Source organism: Anolis sagrei, chromosome 4, assembly GCF_037176765.1.
Source record: "Anolis sagrei isolate rAnoSag1 chromosome 4, rAnoSag1.mat, whole genome shotgun sequence".
Lineage (NCBI taxonomy): Eukaryota > Metazoa > Chordata > Lepidosauria > Squamata > Dactyloidae > Anolis > Anolis sagrei.
The window spans coordinates 183,883,758-183,901,065 of NC_090024.1; the positions used below are offsets into that span (position 1 = coordinate 183,883,758).

Genomic DNA, 17,308 nt, shown 5'->3' on the forward strand with positions numbered 1-17,308 from the left:
AGCAAGATGCTCAGATACTTCAGATGAAACAAGTGGAAGGAAGATGTCTTTGGAAAAACAGCAGGGGTAGCTAACAGAGACAAATGTGTGAAAAAGAGACTTCGGGTGTATGTATGTTAGATATTAAAAGATCTGCTTTGTCCCCCTGAAAAAACATATCTCCATGCTTCATTCATCTTCATTATTTTTTATTCTGAAGATTCTAGTTCAGTACCACCATCCCGGTTTCCCCCTCTCCCTCAGCACTGCTATCATCATCAAGTACACTCAGAGCTCTTTCAGTGTTCTTATCCATCCAGAAGTGCCTGTGGTTCAGTCTGAGTTGCTTGTTCCCTCCTATTTCCAGCTACTGGGGCTTGGCTGGGATGCTTCTCTTGCTGTGGAAACTCACTTGTAATCTTGGACTCAGCCTCAGTTTCCTTGGGATTCAGAATATCCCTGGCTAACTCTTCAATGTTTTTCAAACTCAACAAGCCAAGGCTTCTGTAGTAGTCATTCAAAACTCTTTCAAGGACCTTTATGGCATCAGAGGTTTTGAAGTGGTTCTCCAGGACTTGGGAGAGCTGATACCACACAGAATGGGCCTGGGCAAGGGTGGGTTTTGAGGGCTCTTTCAGAGGTGTTAGCTCAGGTTTTTTAATGGCAAGATAGAGGACGGATTCTGGGCCAATAGAATAATCTGACAACTTGTGCTGCTCATCTAGTACTTTGCCCTGAAACAACAAGGTCTGCTGATCCTCAGGGACCTTCAGTTCTTCTGAGACCAGGCTTTTCAACAGAGAGATGCTCTCGTGGCCGGATACCTGGAGGCAGCACTGCTGTCCTAGCAGCCTCTTCACCTTGAGCTGCATGGCTTTGCTTGAAGGGCAAGAAAGATAATCCCTGGTCAAACAGAGGATAGTCAACCCTACAGATGGGACACATAGAAAGGAATTGATTGGTTGGCTTTTTGCTGATGTCACAATTCTATCAGGGTCCAGTGTCTGATAAATATTCCCTGTCTGAATATTACCCATAGAACTAGTAATTAAAACATGGTAATCTGATTTTTGTTCTAATGTTTTGGGGCACAGAGAAGACCCCTAATTCTACAAAAGTGTCTGAGATGTAGCCACCAGAAGCCCATGGTTGTCTGTGCTCCTAAACACTTCAAATTAAAGGAAGAGGAAAGTAAGATTCCTGTGTTAACCATATCCCCACAGCTGCCTGCTGCTTCCCCTGCTCATTATCCAATGATGTCTTATCCCTCATAGCATTTGTTTCTTGTCTCTACTTCATGCTCAAAATAATAATGTCAAGTTCTTTTGAATTGTATGTGGGAAATATATTTAATAATGACATTATACAAATATTTCAGGTGAGGGAAAAAGTTATTCCAAATCTCAGAAGTGCCTGTATTCTAGTTTTTTGGAACTGCGCTCTATAACACTCTCCCCCCCCCCCCCCTCGCGTTTCAGGAGCAATTTGAGAAACTGCAACTCACTTTTGGTGAGAGAGAATTGGCAATCTTCAAGAATATTGCCAAGGGGACACCCAGATGTTTTACCATCCTGTGGGAGGCTTCTCTCATGTCCCTGCATGAGAAACTGAAGCTGACAGATGGAAGCTCACTCCGCTCCCTGGATTTGAACCGCCAGCCTTTCAGTCAGCAGTCCTGCTGACACAAGGGTTTAACTCAGGCATAGGCAAACATTTTTGCCTTGTGGGCCTGACCTAGACGGCCGTGCTGGGAGGGAGAGGGCCTATGAGAGGGTGGGGCTGGGAGGGGCAGGGCCTGGATCATCCTCAAGTTGTCCTCTTGGCATAAAGGTGGGGCTGCTCGTCCCATCCTTTTGCTGGGAGGAAAATGAGACACGCAGGAACTGCCCCAATCCCCCTTCCCTGATTTTCAGTTGTCCTCTCAGCATTATGCTGGGAGGAGGGCGAGACAGGTGACAGCCATGAGTGCTCCGGAGGGCTCTTAGCCACTGTGTGCTTTCCTCGGGCTGTCCTCTTGGCATAAGGATGGGGCCACTCACACTGTTCTTATGCCAAGAGGAGGGAGAGACATGCTCTGGCTGAGAGTGCTCCAGAGGTCTCTCAATTGCTGTGTGCCTTCCTCTCCTGTCCTTTCTGCATAAGGATGCACCAGGCCACTGTATCCTTATGCTGAGAGGACAGGGGAAATGAGGAGGACCTGGAGTAAGCACCCACGGGGCCACATCCGGTCCCCGGGCCTTAGTTTGCCAATGCCTGGTTTAACCCATTGCACTACCGGGGCTCCACAGAAATATGATATAAGAAGTATGGAAGTATATTTTTGCAACTGGAGAGTTCTTCCAGATTGTGGTGCTAAAAATAGGTGTGCCATTTCTCATTTCAAAGCACAAAGGGACAATAGAGTCTTGTGCATATAGACAAGGGAATAGCTGTAACAAGGACCAAGATATAATGTTAGGTTCATTTTCCCATTTCTCGTGCTACAATTTTTCTGCTAAGGTTTATTTCAGAGGACTGTTTTATGCCTCTACTAATGAATATTAGTAAGATTGCAATGGGCTAGTTCCTCCATTTATACTTCTCAAAGCAAAGATACATATGTACAAACAATATAATACAGGTAGCACGAGAATTCATGGGGGCTAGATCAGTCATTAACCTGAAAAAACAAAGTGCTGACTGTTATTTCCTTTAGTCAGCAATAGCAATGGAGGCTGGGATTTTCTTTTTCAAGTTTAACCAGTGATAAATGTCCTGCAAAACAGCATTTTGGAGGTTTACTACACCATTGTTTTAAATGAGTTACCCTGAGTATAAATAAATGTAATTACAGAATCAAAGCATGAGGGTAGATAAGTGATTGCTGTAATTAGCGACTCAATTTGCCCACAGAAAATATGTCTTGAAACTTGAGCGTGTAGAGAATGTGGAGGAAAGTGTACTGCAGTTGGGAATGAAAATCCTTTACCCACAAAAAAACTAAGACACTGCAGTAGATTACATATTTCTCAATGATCCTTGGGAACACAAACCTAGTAATTGTGCAGGCATTCAATGTGTGAGTGTATCATTGAATGGACATATTTTTAAAGAATAAGTTGTGACTGGATAGAAGCTATATTCTCTAGAAAGTCATCAGGGCTCCTGTAGAAAAATGAGTCTGTTATAGTTATCTTTGTCATGATTTGACTGCAAAAGGATGAAAAAGTAAGCTGCTAGAAAAGTTAAAAAGAACATGCAGAAGCCCCTGTCTCATGGGAAACATATTTTAGACTTTGCTTCATGCAAGGGTTTTTGGAGAGGGATGTTGTGCAAAATGCAGTTCCTCAGAGTCCCCTGGAGAGTCAACATTTGCCAACACCCACTTTTGATCCATTCTAGTAGTGAGTTGTGGGGGTCCTTCTCTTCAACTCTAAAGGGAGACAGATCTATCAGTTGAGACTGTCAAGGTGGGGACACCAACCTACAGGTTTATGACTTGTTGGGAAGAAGCATGGGAAAGAGAACTAATCCAGCATTTCTCAACTGGGGGGGGGGGGGGGGGGGTCCCGAGAGGGTTTCAGAGGAGTCGCCAAAAACCACCAGAAAACATATATTTCTGATGGTCTTAGGAACCCCTTTGGCAGAGATGGTTGAAGATCTCTCCGCCTGTCCTTCTCTTCCTTTTTGGAAACGGAATCCTCCCACCAAAATCCCTCCTCTGCTGCGATTGGCTGGACTCTCAGCAAACGGGAGGGCTGTTTCTGAGACTCCAAGTGGGGGGGGGGGGGCAGGTGTACTCAGCGCATGGCAGCATGTACGAGCGAAGGAGAGCGTGTGAGGCTGAAGGGAGGCTCATGCCAGTGAGTCCCTTCAAGGCATAGGGGTTTTGTGTGGGAAGTTTGATCCAATTCTATCTTTGGTGGGTTTCAGAATGCGATTGCTAGGAATGGAGGAGGTGAGCATAGCAAAGCAATGCTTGAGGGAGCAGTATAAACGGGGAGGATGGGTGCAATCCTGGCTAGCCTTGCTTCATCAGTATTTTGACGGGTCAATAACAACTCTAATGCAGCTGGACAAGAAGGAGATTAGTGATAAAATCTTTGAGATGGATGCAGCTGGCAATTTGGAAATTAGTAAAAAGCAAGGTTTTTCTACATGGTATCCCAGACTAAAGAGTGACCAATACTGCCAACAATATCTTCAAGACCTAACGTCACCAGTGTTGAGGAAAGCCTTTACAGCCCTGCGCTTCCAAACAATGCCCTCAAACTGGCTAGAAGGGAGATACAAAGGGATCCCCCATGCCCAAAGGCTTTGCATTTGTGGCTCTGGGGATAAAGAAGATCTAACACACTATCTATTACACTGCCCTCTGTATAATGATCCCAGAAAAAATCTCCTGGGAATACTCCTTGAAGAAAGGGCAGCATGGCAAGAATCGGCCGTGATCGGTGACTTGTTAGCGGATTATGACAAAAATATAACACTAAAAGTAGCCACATTTGCAATTGCAGCCCAAAAGATCAGAGACAGAGTAGCAAAATCCTCGTTGGAGTCCAGATAGGGAAAGGGAGAAGGTTAAGGATGACACATACTACTGTCAGGTTTCTGCCAGCAAAATTTTAAAGATCTAGTTTTTTTTTTTTAAATTTTGAATGGGTTTGATCTGTATTGGAATGTGTTTATAAAGGTTGTATGTTGATGATGTCATGGCCTATGGCTAGTGCAATAAACTTTATTCATTCATTCCTAAAGAGAATGGGTTTCAGAATGCTCTTTGATTGTAGGTGAACTACAAATCCCAGCAACTACAGCTCCCAAATGTCAAGGACTATTTTCCCCAAACTCTAAAACGCAAGGTCAGTGCCAACCAAACCCTTCCAGTATTTTCTCGTGGTTATGGGAATTCTGTGTGCCAAGTTTGGTTCAATTCCATTGTTGGTGGAGTTCAGAATGCTCTTTGATTGTAAGTGAACTATAAATCCCAGCAACGACAACTCCCAAATGATCAAATCAATCCCCCCAACGCCACCAGTATTCAAATTTGTGCGTATTTGGTATTGTGCCAAATGTAGTCCAGTGAATGAAAATGCATCCTGCATATTAGATATGATTAATAACAAGCAAAATTAGTTATGAAGTAGCAACGAAAATAATTTTATGATTGGGGGTCACCCAACATTAGGAACTGTATTAAGGGATCGCCTCATTAGGAAGGTTGAGAAATACTGAACTAATCCATATAGTTCAACAAGTACAAGGGAGCGAATGAAAACTTGGGACTGTTACAAATATGGTAAAGTGTGCTTGAGACAAATAGTCTTATTTTAACTCTAATATTGTGCATGTAGAGCTCTTCTTCTCTATGCTGTCCAGGAAAAGAAACTGGTTTGACTCATTTCAATGGCTCATCAAACTGGGGAAAAGCCAGAGAAAAAGCATGAACAGCCCAAAACAAAGAACGATCTGTGGACAATAATCTTCAAGAAGATCAGCTACTGCTTATGTCAAGAGAATTACCTCCATGCCTTTAAGTTTATTTGTCTTATTCTAGGAATTTCCTACTAATCTTCTTGACTCTCCACCTCACCAGCAGAAGGAAACAAAATCTGTAATACCCCAGATTTTGTAGAATCAGATCATTCATCTTCTTGTCAAAGGTCCCAATTTCATCAGGTAAAAAGAGCCTGGATTTCTTTAAGTGCTCACAAATTTCAGGATTTATATAAAAATAAACAGGGAACACTCTCCCTGCTCACATCAGACAGGCGCCCTCCCTCATGTCCTTTCGGAGAAGCCTCAAGACATGGCTGTTCGAGAGGGCATTTAATTAAGTGCTAACAACAAGACAATATGGTAATGAGAACTGGAATGGAACAAGGAATATGAGATTGACTATGATTCCACTAAGAGACGAAGCGGATTTTTAGTGTAGTTTGTAATTTGTTGTATTGTTTATATGTTGTCGAAATGGATTTTGTAAGTGTCTTCTATGTGTACTGTACATGAGTCGCCCTTATGGGCTGAGAATGGCGGTTAATAAGTGCATCAAATAAATAAATAAATAAATAAATAAATAAATAAAAACATATTACAGGATGTGCATATGTATGCTAAGTTTTTACAAGGATCATTGCCTGTATGGGTGCGTGTTGAGGAAGAACACCTGGACAATTGAGCAATTAAGCAATTAAGGAGTATATCATGAGGAGTCTTTCCTAGTGTATTCAGAATAGATGATCAGATGATCAGGAAGAGACCAGATGGGACTTCTATACTACAGGACTTGCTGAAGATCCTGAACAATTTACTACAAGACTCCTTGCACCAATGAAGAAGCAGAGATTGATAAACTGCAACAGGTTATGGGCCCAGTTTGCCCAGTCTGACCAGCTTGCCCAGTTGGATATTTTTTTCAGTTCCAGTTTTCTGAAGAAATTTTGTTTTGCATTGTGTGTTTTGTTGGCAAAACAAGAAGATGGATACTGGAATGAATTTTGCTTTCCCTATGACCAGGTTAAATGGCAATAACTATTCCATTTGGAAAGTCAGAATTGAAAGTTATTTGAGGAGAGAATCCTTGTGGGAATGTACAGAGAACCCAGTGCAGCAGCCTGCTACAGCAGAGCAGCTAAGAGCTCTGGAAAGGGCAAGGTCTACTCTGATGTTAGGAGTTGACGATGACCAATTGGTTCACATAAGCAGCCTGCCAACTCCCAATGCAATTTGGACGAGACTCGGAGAAATCCATGCATCCAGTTCGGTAGCAACAGTGGCTGTGCTGGCAAGGCAACTTTACAGAAAGAGACTGGAGAAGAATGAAGGTCTAAAAGACCATTTGCAGGTATTGCAGAGTTTGTTTTTGCAATTGGAGGAGAGAGACTTTCACCTCACAGAGCCAAACAAATGTTTTATTGTGCTGTCATCCATGGATGATTCGTTTGACGGGATAGTAAATTCCTTAGAATCATTCCCACAAGTACAATTAAACCTCCAATATATTTGTGCCAGACTTCTTGCTGATTGGGAAAGGCGGAGAGATCGTTGCCTGGATACTGCAAACACAGCAGGGCGTTCTCGAGGAAAGCAGTCATCCGGAGTTGCACTTGAGGAGATGGAGAAAGTTTGTGTGGTGAGAAGGTGCTTCAATTCTGGGTCTCCAAACCATTTAAAAAGGAATTGCCCAAAGCAGCAGAAGAAACAAGGAGGGAAGAAGGTGAATCAGAGAAGGAGTTCCTCACATGTAAGCATTGTGAAGTCCCGGGGGAGTCCAGCAAATGAAGACATATTTTATGTGGACTCTGGATGTTCACAGCATATAGTGAACAACAGAAGTTTAATTTGTAAACCTGTGAATCCTAAATGTTCAAATGTTACCCTTGCAGACGGAAAACAGTACAAAGTACAGGGGCAAGGGGAAGTTTATTTTAAGCATTTGGATAGAACATTAAGGAATGTATTTTTAGTTCCAGAGATTGATTATAATTTATAATCAGTTGAAAAACTGGATAAAGAAGGTTATGAAGTTAATTTTTCTGGAGGAAAAGTCAGGATTTTGAAAAGGAATAAGTTATGTGGAACTGGTGTATTACAGGGGGATTTGTATGTGTTGAACTCAAGAGGTAATGCAAGTGAAGTAAATGTAATCAGTAAGAATGCCCCATTACACCAGGGATGTATTCATGATTTACATAGAGTATTAGGTCATCCAAGTTTCAAAGTGTTGTATAAAATGCCAGAGTTAGTGAAGGCATAACATTAAAAGATTGCAAGAAGTTTCTAGATTGCAATGTATGCAAGAAAACTAAAGCACAGTCAGCTCCAATTAGTAAGAAGAGTTTGAGAAACTCAGAGGAAAAGTTTCAGTTGGTACATGCTGATTTAATAGGACCGTTTCAATCGAGTAAGGGCGGAGCCTGTTATATACTGTGTTTATTAGATGACTATTCTTGTTTTTCTTGGTGTTTTTTGTTGAAACAAAAGAGTGAAGGTTTTGATATTATTAAGAATTGGGTGGCATATGTGAAAAGACAATTTGGAATAGGAGTAAAGGCTCTCCAAACGGACAGAGGATGAGAATTTACTTCACATAGTTTAGAACATTTTCTGAAGCAAGAGGGGGTTGGCAGGGGGTTGGACTGGATGGCCCATGAGGTCTCTTCCAACTCTTTGATTCTATGATTCTAAGAGGGGATAAAGCACAGACTCACATGTGCTTATCAAAGTGCAGAAAATGAAAACATTGAAAGGTTTGTAAGAAAAGTGCAAACAGTTAAAGATTCTTTGTTGGAAGATTATGGATTATCCCAAAATCTATGGGGAGAAGCAGTAATGACTGCATGTTATTTAATTAATAGACTCTGGTGTGAGCCTATTCAGAACACACCTTATTTTATGTTATATGGCAAGAAACCCCCATTAGGGCATTTAAGGACTTTTGGAACACAGGCATGGGTGTTCATACCCAAACCATTAAGAAGGAAAGGCCAAGATAAAGCCAGGAGATTAACAATGGTTGGCTATGCACAGGGAGCCAAAGCTTGACGATTTTTAGATAATGAAGAAAACATTGTTATATCAAGATCTGCTAATTTTGCCTGTAGCCAGAATTGGGATAAGATTCATGCTAATCAGGAAGTTTTCTTTCCTATTTCAAAAGAGGAAACCCATGAGCAAGGTAGACAAAACACAAAGCAAGAAAGTGCTGCTACACCTCAACTCATGAATAAGCCTATAATTAGAAAATTTAAGAGGTCTAGGTCCTCAGATGAGGATGATGAAGTAAATGAAGATTCTGGGGAAGAAACTAGTCAGGAAATTTTACTCAGGAGTGAGAGAACCAGAAAGAAAACTGACGGGTTCAGAATACAACATGTGAGAGTATGTTTAGTTTATTATGAGCCTCAAAGTTTTGAGGAAATAGAAAGTTTGCCACAAGGGGAGAAAGAGAAATGGTTAAAGGCTATAGATGAAGAGCTGAAAAGCATGGAAAGGTTAAATGTGTATGAGCCTGCAGATTTACCAAGAGGGAGTAATCCTATTGACACAAAATGGATTTTTAAGCAAAAGATTGATGCTAATGGTCAAGTAAGGTACAAAGCACGTCTTGTTGCTAGAGGGTTTACACAGATTAGGGACATAGATTACACATTATCAAATGTCAGACATTTTTCTATTTTTAATGTTTGTTCACTGTTTTACATGACTGCTGCTTCTTTTACACGATCATGTCACCGTCACATTGTTCACAATGAAGAAATAGCAGGAGTCTCACTCTCTCGGTATGTACACCTTTCTAAAAGCTTGAATTCTCACTTCCGGATGGATAAAAATCTGGGGATTAGGCTGCTTGGTCAGACTAACTGTACCCGTTCTACTAAACTTGATCCTAATTCTAGGTCAGAGAAGGTATGCCTCTGTCCCTACTGGTCTTCATTGAAGAGATTCTCTGCAACGAAGAGTCAGTGACTGAAAGGGAAACTTTGGCTGCTGCTGTAAGGGAGAGAACAGCCAGCTCAATGCAAGGACTGACAAAAGGGAATTCTGAACTTATAGAGAATGAAAGCTTTTCGCAAAGAACCTCTGAAGAAAACAATAAGTGCAAAAGAAAACAAGAAGGAAGAATGAAGAGGAAGGACAAAAACTTCAGGTTCCTCCAGGACTTCCTCCTGTGGCCTTGACCAAGGAAATAAAAAGAGGTCTCTGTAAAGAAAACAGAGGCAGTCCATGGCTGGTGTGTGGTCCATGGAATAGTACTTTACTGCCCAGTATCTAGTAAGTTTCTTTTGCTGTTCCGTGGTGGCATGGGGGCAAACAGCAGCAAGTGGCTGCGGCAAGCAGAGACAAGTGGCGGGGCCTGGCAGGTAGCGGCAAGAGGCAGTGGCAGGAACAAGTGGTGGCAGTTGTCAAGCAGGGGCAGCAGATAGGGAGAAGCAGCAACAGGTGGGGAGGGAAGCGGTGTCGAATGGGCAGGCAGGAGGCAAGCAGCAGCAGGCAGGTAGGAGGGCAAGCAGTAGTGGAAATAAGCAGCAGCAAATGGTTGCAGCAGGCAGGGACAAGCAGGGAGGCCAGCAAGTGGTGGTGGTTGGCAGGCAGGGCGAGGAGTGGCAGCGGCAGGAGGGGAAAGCTTTGGCAGGCGGCAAACCCTAGCAGGCTGCACCAACACAGTGTGCAGACCGCATGGCCTCATCTATGTCCAGGATGGGGAGAAGCATGCCCCTTTCATCTGCCTGTCACAAACATCGCTGTTCTTGAAGATTTATCAGATTACTGTGTGCTGAGAGATAAGACAACTCAGAGGAATGTCTCACATACCAGTTGACACAAGGAAATCATTCTATCCTGCAAGACTGCCATAAAAATATGACCCCTCCTCTGGAGGGCAAAGTTTGGCCTTCACTCCTTGTAACCAACACCTCCAGAGATAAGAGAAAGACAAAATAAATTAGAAAACTTCACCATCCCCAAGAAGCTCATGCTCAGTGGGTGGATGGGCTCGTTTCCCAGATACCCCGTGGTAAATTCCCTGGCTTCTTTTGAGAGACTATGTATATGCAGAAGGTGGGCAAGAACAAATAAAAAGCCTAAGAAAGAAGATGTTAAAGAACCTTTTTCTCATAGTCTACTACTTATACATATGGGATAATCATTGTAGCCTTTTAATTTTTGGTTGTAATAAAGTCCTTGAAAGTAAATAAATAAATAAACGCGTTAGTGACAAAGGTTAACCTTGGAGGAGTGTTTGGGTACAAAGTAATGCTTGTGAAATGAGAGGTTGCTTACCTGTAACCGTAGTTTCCCTAGTGATGTGCTGTGAATTCGCACTAATGGTACTTCTGCGCATGCGCAGCTTCGCTCCGGAATCTTCAGTTAAAAATTTAAAAGGATCGGCGGTTGGCCCCGCGCACGCTCCCCAGTACATTATAAATAGACCGCGGCTGGTCCAACCGCCTCCAGATCTCTTCCGCCGCTAAAGCAGTCAGAAGGAGGAGGCATGACAAACTACGGGGAGGATGGGCGGGGCCGTGCGAATTCACAGCACATCACTAGGGAAACTACGGTTACAGGTAAGCAACCTCTCATTTTCCCTACGTGAGTGTGCTGTGAATGCGCACTAATGGTATAAGACTAGCGAGCTACCCACCTTGGACGGCGGGAGTCATGCCACCGCAGAAAACAACACTGCACGACCAAAAGCTGCATCCTTCTTGGCCTGTAGATCCAGCTTATAGTGCGACATAAACGTCAGCGGAGTGGACCAGGTGGCAGCACGACATATGGAATCCAAAGGTACACCCTTCCAGAAAGCAGCTGTTGCAGACACCGCTCTCGTAGAGTGTCCTTTCACACCGACCGGAAGCTCTTGTCCCGATTTGTTGTAGGCCAATTTGATCACAGACACTATCCAGGAAGATAGACGTTGCGATGAAACAGGGAGACCGCAGGCATCTTTCCTGTATTTTACAAACAGTCTTGGCGTTTTCCTCATACTCTTAGTTCTACTGAGATAAAAGGCCACTGCCCGACGTACATCCAGCAAGTGAAGACCACGTTCCATAGGGGAAGTGGGAGACTGAAAAAAGGCTGGCAAAACAATCTCTTGGGACATGTGGAAACATGACGTCACCTTGGGAAGAAAAGAAATGTCCGTGCGGAGCACGATTTTATCTTTGTGGAACCGGAGGTAGGGTTCATCCGATCTTAAAGCGCAAATCTCACTTACACGCCTGGCCGATGTTATTGCCACCAAAAAGGCGGTCTTCCAAGAAAGGTGCGAAATATCGCATGTGGCTAATGGCTCGTAAGGCGGACCTTGAAGGGATGAAAGTACAACCTCCAGGCTCCACGAAGGAACAATTGGAGTCACTGCTGGCTTAACATTACCGAACCCCTTAAGGAAAAGCTTGACCAAATATTCAGAAAAGAGGGAAGGCAATCCCTCCTTCCTCCTATACCATGACATGGCCGCCAGGTAACATTTTAGTGATGACAGGGACAAACCCGAATTAGACAAAGAAACTAAAAAATCCAAAATCGCCGAGATCGGGGCATTTACAGGGTCCAGATTTCTCCCCTTCATATACTGGGAGTAGCGTGTCCACTTATATACATACGAGCGCTTTGTAGATGGTTTTTGCGCTGCGTCTAAAATTGCCTTAACCGAGGCAGATAATGTCTCAGAAGGCCCTAACTGTCTGGAACGATTCTCCAGGCAGTCAACCTTAAAGCATGGGCATCTGGGTAAAGGACTTGCCCGTTCTGTGATGTTAGCAAATCTAACCTGTTTGGAAACCTCCTGTACCTCCCCTTGGACATATCGAGGAGGGCTGAGAACCATGGCTGGCGAGGCCACCATGGCGACACCAGAATACAGTCCCCGTTGTCCCTCCGAATCTTTGAGATGACCTTCGGGAGCAGCGGGAAAGGAGGAAACACATACAGAAATTCGTTGCTCCACTTGCGTAGAAACGCGTCTCCCAGACACCCCCGGGTCAGATCCGCCCTCCCGCGGGCACAATAAAGGGGACACTTTGCGTTTTCCTGTGACGCAAAAAGATCTATTGTTGGGAACCCCCAGATCCTGAAGATCGTATTGAGTTCCCTGTGATTGACAGACCACTCGTGGTTGGACATAGGGGTTCTGCTCAAATTGTCCGCTAGGACATTCTCCTCCCCCGGAAGGTGTACGGCCACTAGGTGTATCTCTCTGGCTATGCACCACTCCCAGATGCGCATTGTTAGACTTGACAGGATCTGTGATCTTGTTCCCCCCTGCTTGTTTATATAATACATTGTCGTAGTATTGTCCGTAACCACCTGTACCACTTTGCCTAACAATGCCATCTCGAAAGATTTTAACGCCTTCTCTACGGCGAATAACTCCAGAACATTTATGTGATGTATAGACTCCTCTGGGGTCCAGACACCCTGGGCAGTAAAACCCTCTAAATGTGCGCCCCATCCCTTTAGGGAGGAATCCGTCGTGACCACAGCTGACGGTTCGGGGCCCTGAAAAGGCAAGCCCACAGTTACATTGTCCGGCTCTGTCCACCACAACAGAGCACGCCGAACTTTCTCCGGAATGCGGAGCCGCACATGGGGGTTGTCCAGGCCAGGGCGAAAAACGGACAGAAGCCAATTCTGAATGGGCCTTAGCCGAAGCCGGGCATAAGGTGTAACGGCAGTCGTAGATGCCATGTGCCCTAGCAGAACTTGGATCTTTTTCGCAGACACTTCCCTTGAACTCAGGGCACACACAACCAAAGACTTGAGGGACGAAAATCGGTCCTCCGGCAGAAAAGCCCTCTGTTGGATTGAATCCAAGATCGCTCCAATAAACTGGATCTTGCGAACAGGTAATAGGTGTGATTTTTCCCTGTTTACCACGAGACCTAAAGATTGGAGAAGAGAAAGAGTTAGGTCTATGTGCAGTTGTAAACGTTCTCGCGAATCTGCCACCAAGAGCCAGTCGTCAATGTATGGATACACCGTAACGCCCTTAGTTCTAAGGTGAGCAGCGATCACCGCCATACATTTAGTGAAAACCCTGGGGGCCGTAGTAAGGCCGAAAGGCAAGACATTAAAACTGTAGGCTCTGTCGCCAACCATAAAGGCGAGGTACTTCCTATGATGTTCTGCCATGGAAATATGAAAATACGCGTCCTTTAAGTCTATGGTTGCGAACCAATTATCTTTATTTAGAAGAGGAAGGATCATTGAAAGAGAAACCATTCGAAATTTCTTTGCATCAATATACATGTTCACCCCTCGTAAGTCTAAAATTGGACGTAAACCACCACTTTTCTTAGTCACCAAAAAATAACGAGAAAAGAAACATTTAGCAAACGATGAACTATCAACAGGGGAGATGGCCCCTTTAGCCAGGAGAGTTTCAACTTCTTCCAGCAATGCTGGAGACTCTGGTGTGGCTTTCAAACATCCCAACGGGGGCAACAAAACAAACTCTATTGAATAACCCTCCTCAACTATCTGGAGGACCCACCTATCGGTGGTTATGGCAGCCCAGGCTGAGGCAAAAGGCCGTAGTCTATCCTTATACCAAATTATACTAACACTTGTAATAGAATCAACCATGCCATCCTCGGGGCTGCAGACACCAGAAACATAAGATCCGTCAAAGACGACGCCTCGTATTACTAGCGGCCTTAGTCTTTGATTGATACGGCTGATACCTGGGTTTAGCATAATAATTCTGCTTGCGACCAGATTGGAATTTAGATGAATTATTCCGATTACCCTGATTGGCTGTAAACCCATTAAAACCTGCCCTACGATAAGAGGGCGGGGTTTGTTGCCACCGAGGCTTTTGGAAGTTACCTGGTTGCCATGGGTACGGGAATTGGTATGGGTATTTGGCAGCGTGTAAAACCTCCCGTGATTGTTTAATTTTTTCATCCGTTGTTGGGTCAAAAAGACCTTCCTCAGTCATAGGAAGGTCTTCTGCCAACAAACGGCTCTCCTCCGACAGCGAGGAAGTACGCAGCCATGCATGTCGCCGTATGGCCGTGGCAGAGGCAAAAAGCTTGCCCAATGTCTCAGCCATATGTTTGGCGAAGTCCTTCTGTAATCTAGAAAGAATCATAGCCTCGGACTGATAAGCCCTGGGAAGACGTCGGTCTTCAGCTGGCAGGAGGTTGATATAGGGCAGCATATTGTTCCAGAGGAAACTCTGGTATCCGCTGAAATAAGTGGCATAATGCGCCATTCTGGCCAGCAATCCCGCAGCCACATGTATTTTCTTCCCAAGAGAGTCAATCTTTTTGCCCTCCTTATCAGGAGGTGTTATTGAATATTTCTTTGGTCTTTTTGCCCTAGCTGCCTCTGCCACCACCGTATTTGGTAATGTAGGATGGGCAATCCAACTCGCTAATGATAGATCAACTTTGTAGAGAAGATCGACCCTTCTAGGGACTGCAGGAGCAGCCGACGGGGCAACATCAGGAACTTTAGTCAACTTAAGTAGGTATGGAAGAGTAGGGAGAAGTAAAGATGGCGAACTGTCCTGTTCGTCGGAAGGGTACATCGGGTCATCAACCGTTGAAGCCGGCTTTGGGGCCGGAATGTTCAAAGCAGTTATCATCCTGCTAACTAATTGAGTAAACACAGTAAAGTCCTCTATACGTTTTGTGTTGGTATTCCTATCTTTGTCTGCAGTGGAAGGGTCCACTACTTCTAATGAACAATCAGAATCGTCGTCATCAACTGGAGGTTGGTCATCAGCAATTGAAGGCAACGGGGTATGTCTCTGGTCCCAATAAGTCCCTTGATGACCTTGTTGAACAGGGAGAAGTTCGCGACCTCGAATCCCTTTCCCATTCCGTTTCTTAGATCCATAGTCCGCATTACTATATGCATGACAGTAAACATCCCCATGATGTGGGGCAGGAGGTGGACCACAATAGATGAAGCGCCCTTGAGGAGTTATTTCATATACTCCTGGGTGAGGAAGGGGGCGCCCACTGACACTTTGCTCCTCCACTAAGGCTCTTGTTGATGACCTTGCCCTCCGTGCGCGCGCATGCCTGCGCTTCCTCGCAGAGCAGGAGGAATCCGAGCAAGAAGAAGAGGATGAGGAGGAAGAGTCGCTGGAGCTCGACTCTCGGCGCCTCCGCTTCTTATTTCCTGAGCGCGAAGGAGCGCGCGCTCGGCGCCGCGCCAGGGTTGCAGCAACAGTCATCCCCGACGTCGAGGGAAGCGTTGCTGTGGACGCCCGAGCAGGCTCCTCCCCAAGGCCAACAGCTGTCACTGTGGGAGGAGCCGGAGCCGAGAGCGTCGGCATCGGGGGCGTCATGCTGTCAATCTGCGCACGCGCGGGGCGTGCCTTAGAGGCCAAGTCTCTTTCAGTTTCATTTTCCTCCTGAGCTCGCACGAGGCGAGCGGAGGTAGGCTCCAGCGCTTGCCCAACTGAGCCGCCACGTGGAGGGGTCTCCTTCGCCTTTTCAAGGGGCGAGACCAACTGCGAAGAAGCGGCCTCGGAACCAGTAGTCTTCTGGGGTTTCGCCGAGGCCACCTTGCCTTGAATAGCCTTCTTTGCCTTAGGCTTTTTCAGGGCCGCATGCAGGATCGTCAAGTCAGGTAAGGATTTTTCTCTTTGTTGTTGTGGTTCAGGAAGGAGGGCCCGTTCGTAAAGGGCAGCTCTTAGACGAATCTCCCTATTTTTGCGAGTCTTCGGGGTGAAGGACTGGCAGATGGGATATTCCTGTGTTAAATGTCCTTCACCCAGGCAAGCGATGCACAGAGAATGTGCATCGTTATCAGGGAAGTTGCTCAAGCATGTAGAGCAACGTTTAAAACCTTTAGTATTCGCCATTCCGTATTAAGGCTTCAGTGAATGATTGAGAAGAATTCCGAGCTACTGCTATTAGCGCGGATGAAGAGATCTGGAGGCGGTTGGACCAGCCGCGGTCTCTTTATAATGTACTGGGGAGTGTGCGCGGGGCCAACCGCCGATCCTTTTAAATTTTTAACTGAAGATTCCGGAGCGAAGCTGCGCATGCGCAGAAGTACCATTAGTGCGCATTCACAGCACACTCACGTAGGGAAAGTACAAATGCCAATGGTTCTACAATAGCATTTTAGGGTCACCCAGTCTGAAAAATATTTACTCAAAAAATCCCAGTAATTTCAATAAGATTTAGTTCCGTGTAAATTGTCATAGGATTTCAGGCTAAGGATGTAATCAGATTACAAAGCAGACAGAGGGAAAATGCAATCATATTGCTGGATTTGGTGCTAAAGTTCATGTACTTCAATTTTTACATTCAGACACACTGAATATGTCAAGGAAGAGAAATCACCCACTTGACAAACATATCAATGTATTGCCTATTTCAAGTAGATGTCTTTGCTTCTACCATATTTACAGTTCAGTTTTGCAAGGCCTTTAGAGGCATGGTTCTTGCAAAACAAGGCAGCAAACCTGGCCTTGGATTATGCTACTTCAGATTTTCACAGGGCTGCCTGGAGTAATAAAGACAAGATCCAGACTTGTCAGCTTCTTTGTGACAACAGTAACATCAAAAGTGAGGATGTTTGAGTCTGCTACATTGACTGGGAAAGGAAAATAGAAACTAAGAGACTAGCAGGCAGGTGGAATAAGGAAACTACCCTGGAATAAGGACTTACACTGAAAAATTGTTTAAGGTGGTCTTGGGCAAAATGATGAAACGATGACATGCTGGAAGATGATGTGACCATATGCAAATATGAAAGATTGCTTAATGAAAAGAAATGGGTATTATTACTAAAGTATGCCAGGTATTATCTGGAATGATACTTAGACACAATTTGGCTTTACCAGTGAACAAAATGGGCCGACATCTCTGAA

General features: G+C 44.7%; 1 protein-coding gene across 1 annotated transcript; it reads right to left on the reverse strand.

The window, feature by feature from the left end:
- Positions 1-287: 287 nt before the first annotated feature.
- Positions 288-851, reverse strand: UBL4B (ubiquitin like 4B). The gene has a single exon (XM_060771543.2). The coding sequence runs from the start codon at positions 849-851 to the stop codon at positions 288-290; it is 564 nt and encodes a 187-aa protein (XP_060627526.2).
- Between the last annotated feature and the right edge of the window lie 16,457 nt (positions 852-17,308).

Bases quoted from the DNA above. Each gene is read 5' to 3' on its own strand.
- UBL4B (XM_060771543.2), bottom strand. From the start codon at position 851: ATGCAGCTCAAGGTGAAGAGGCTGCTAGGACAGCAGTGCTGCCTCCAG.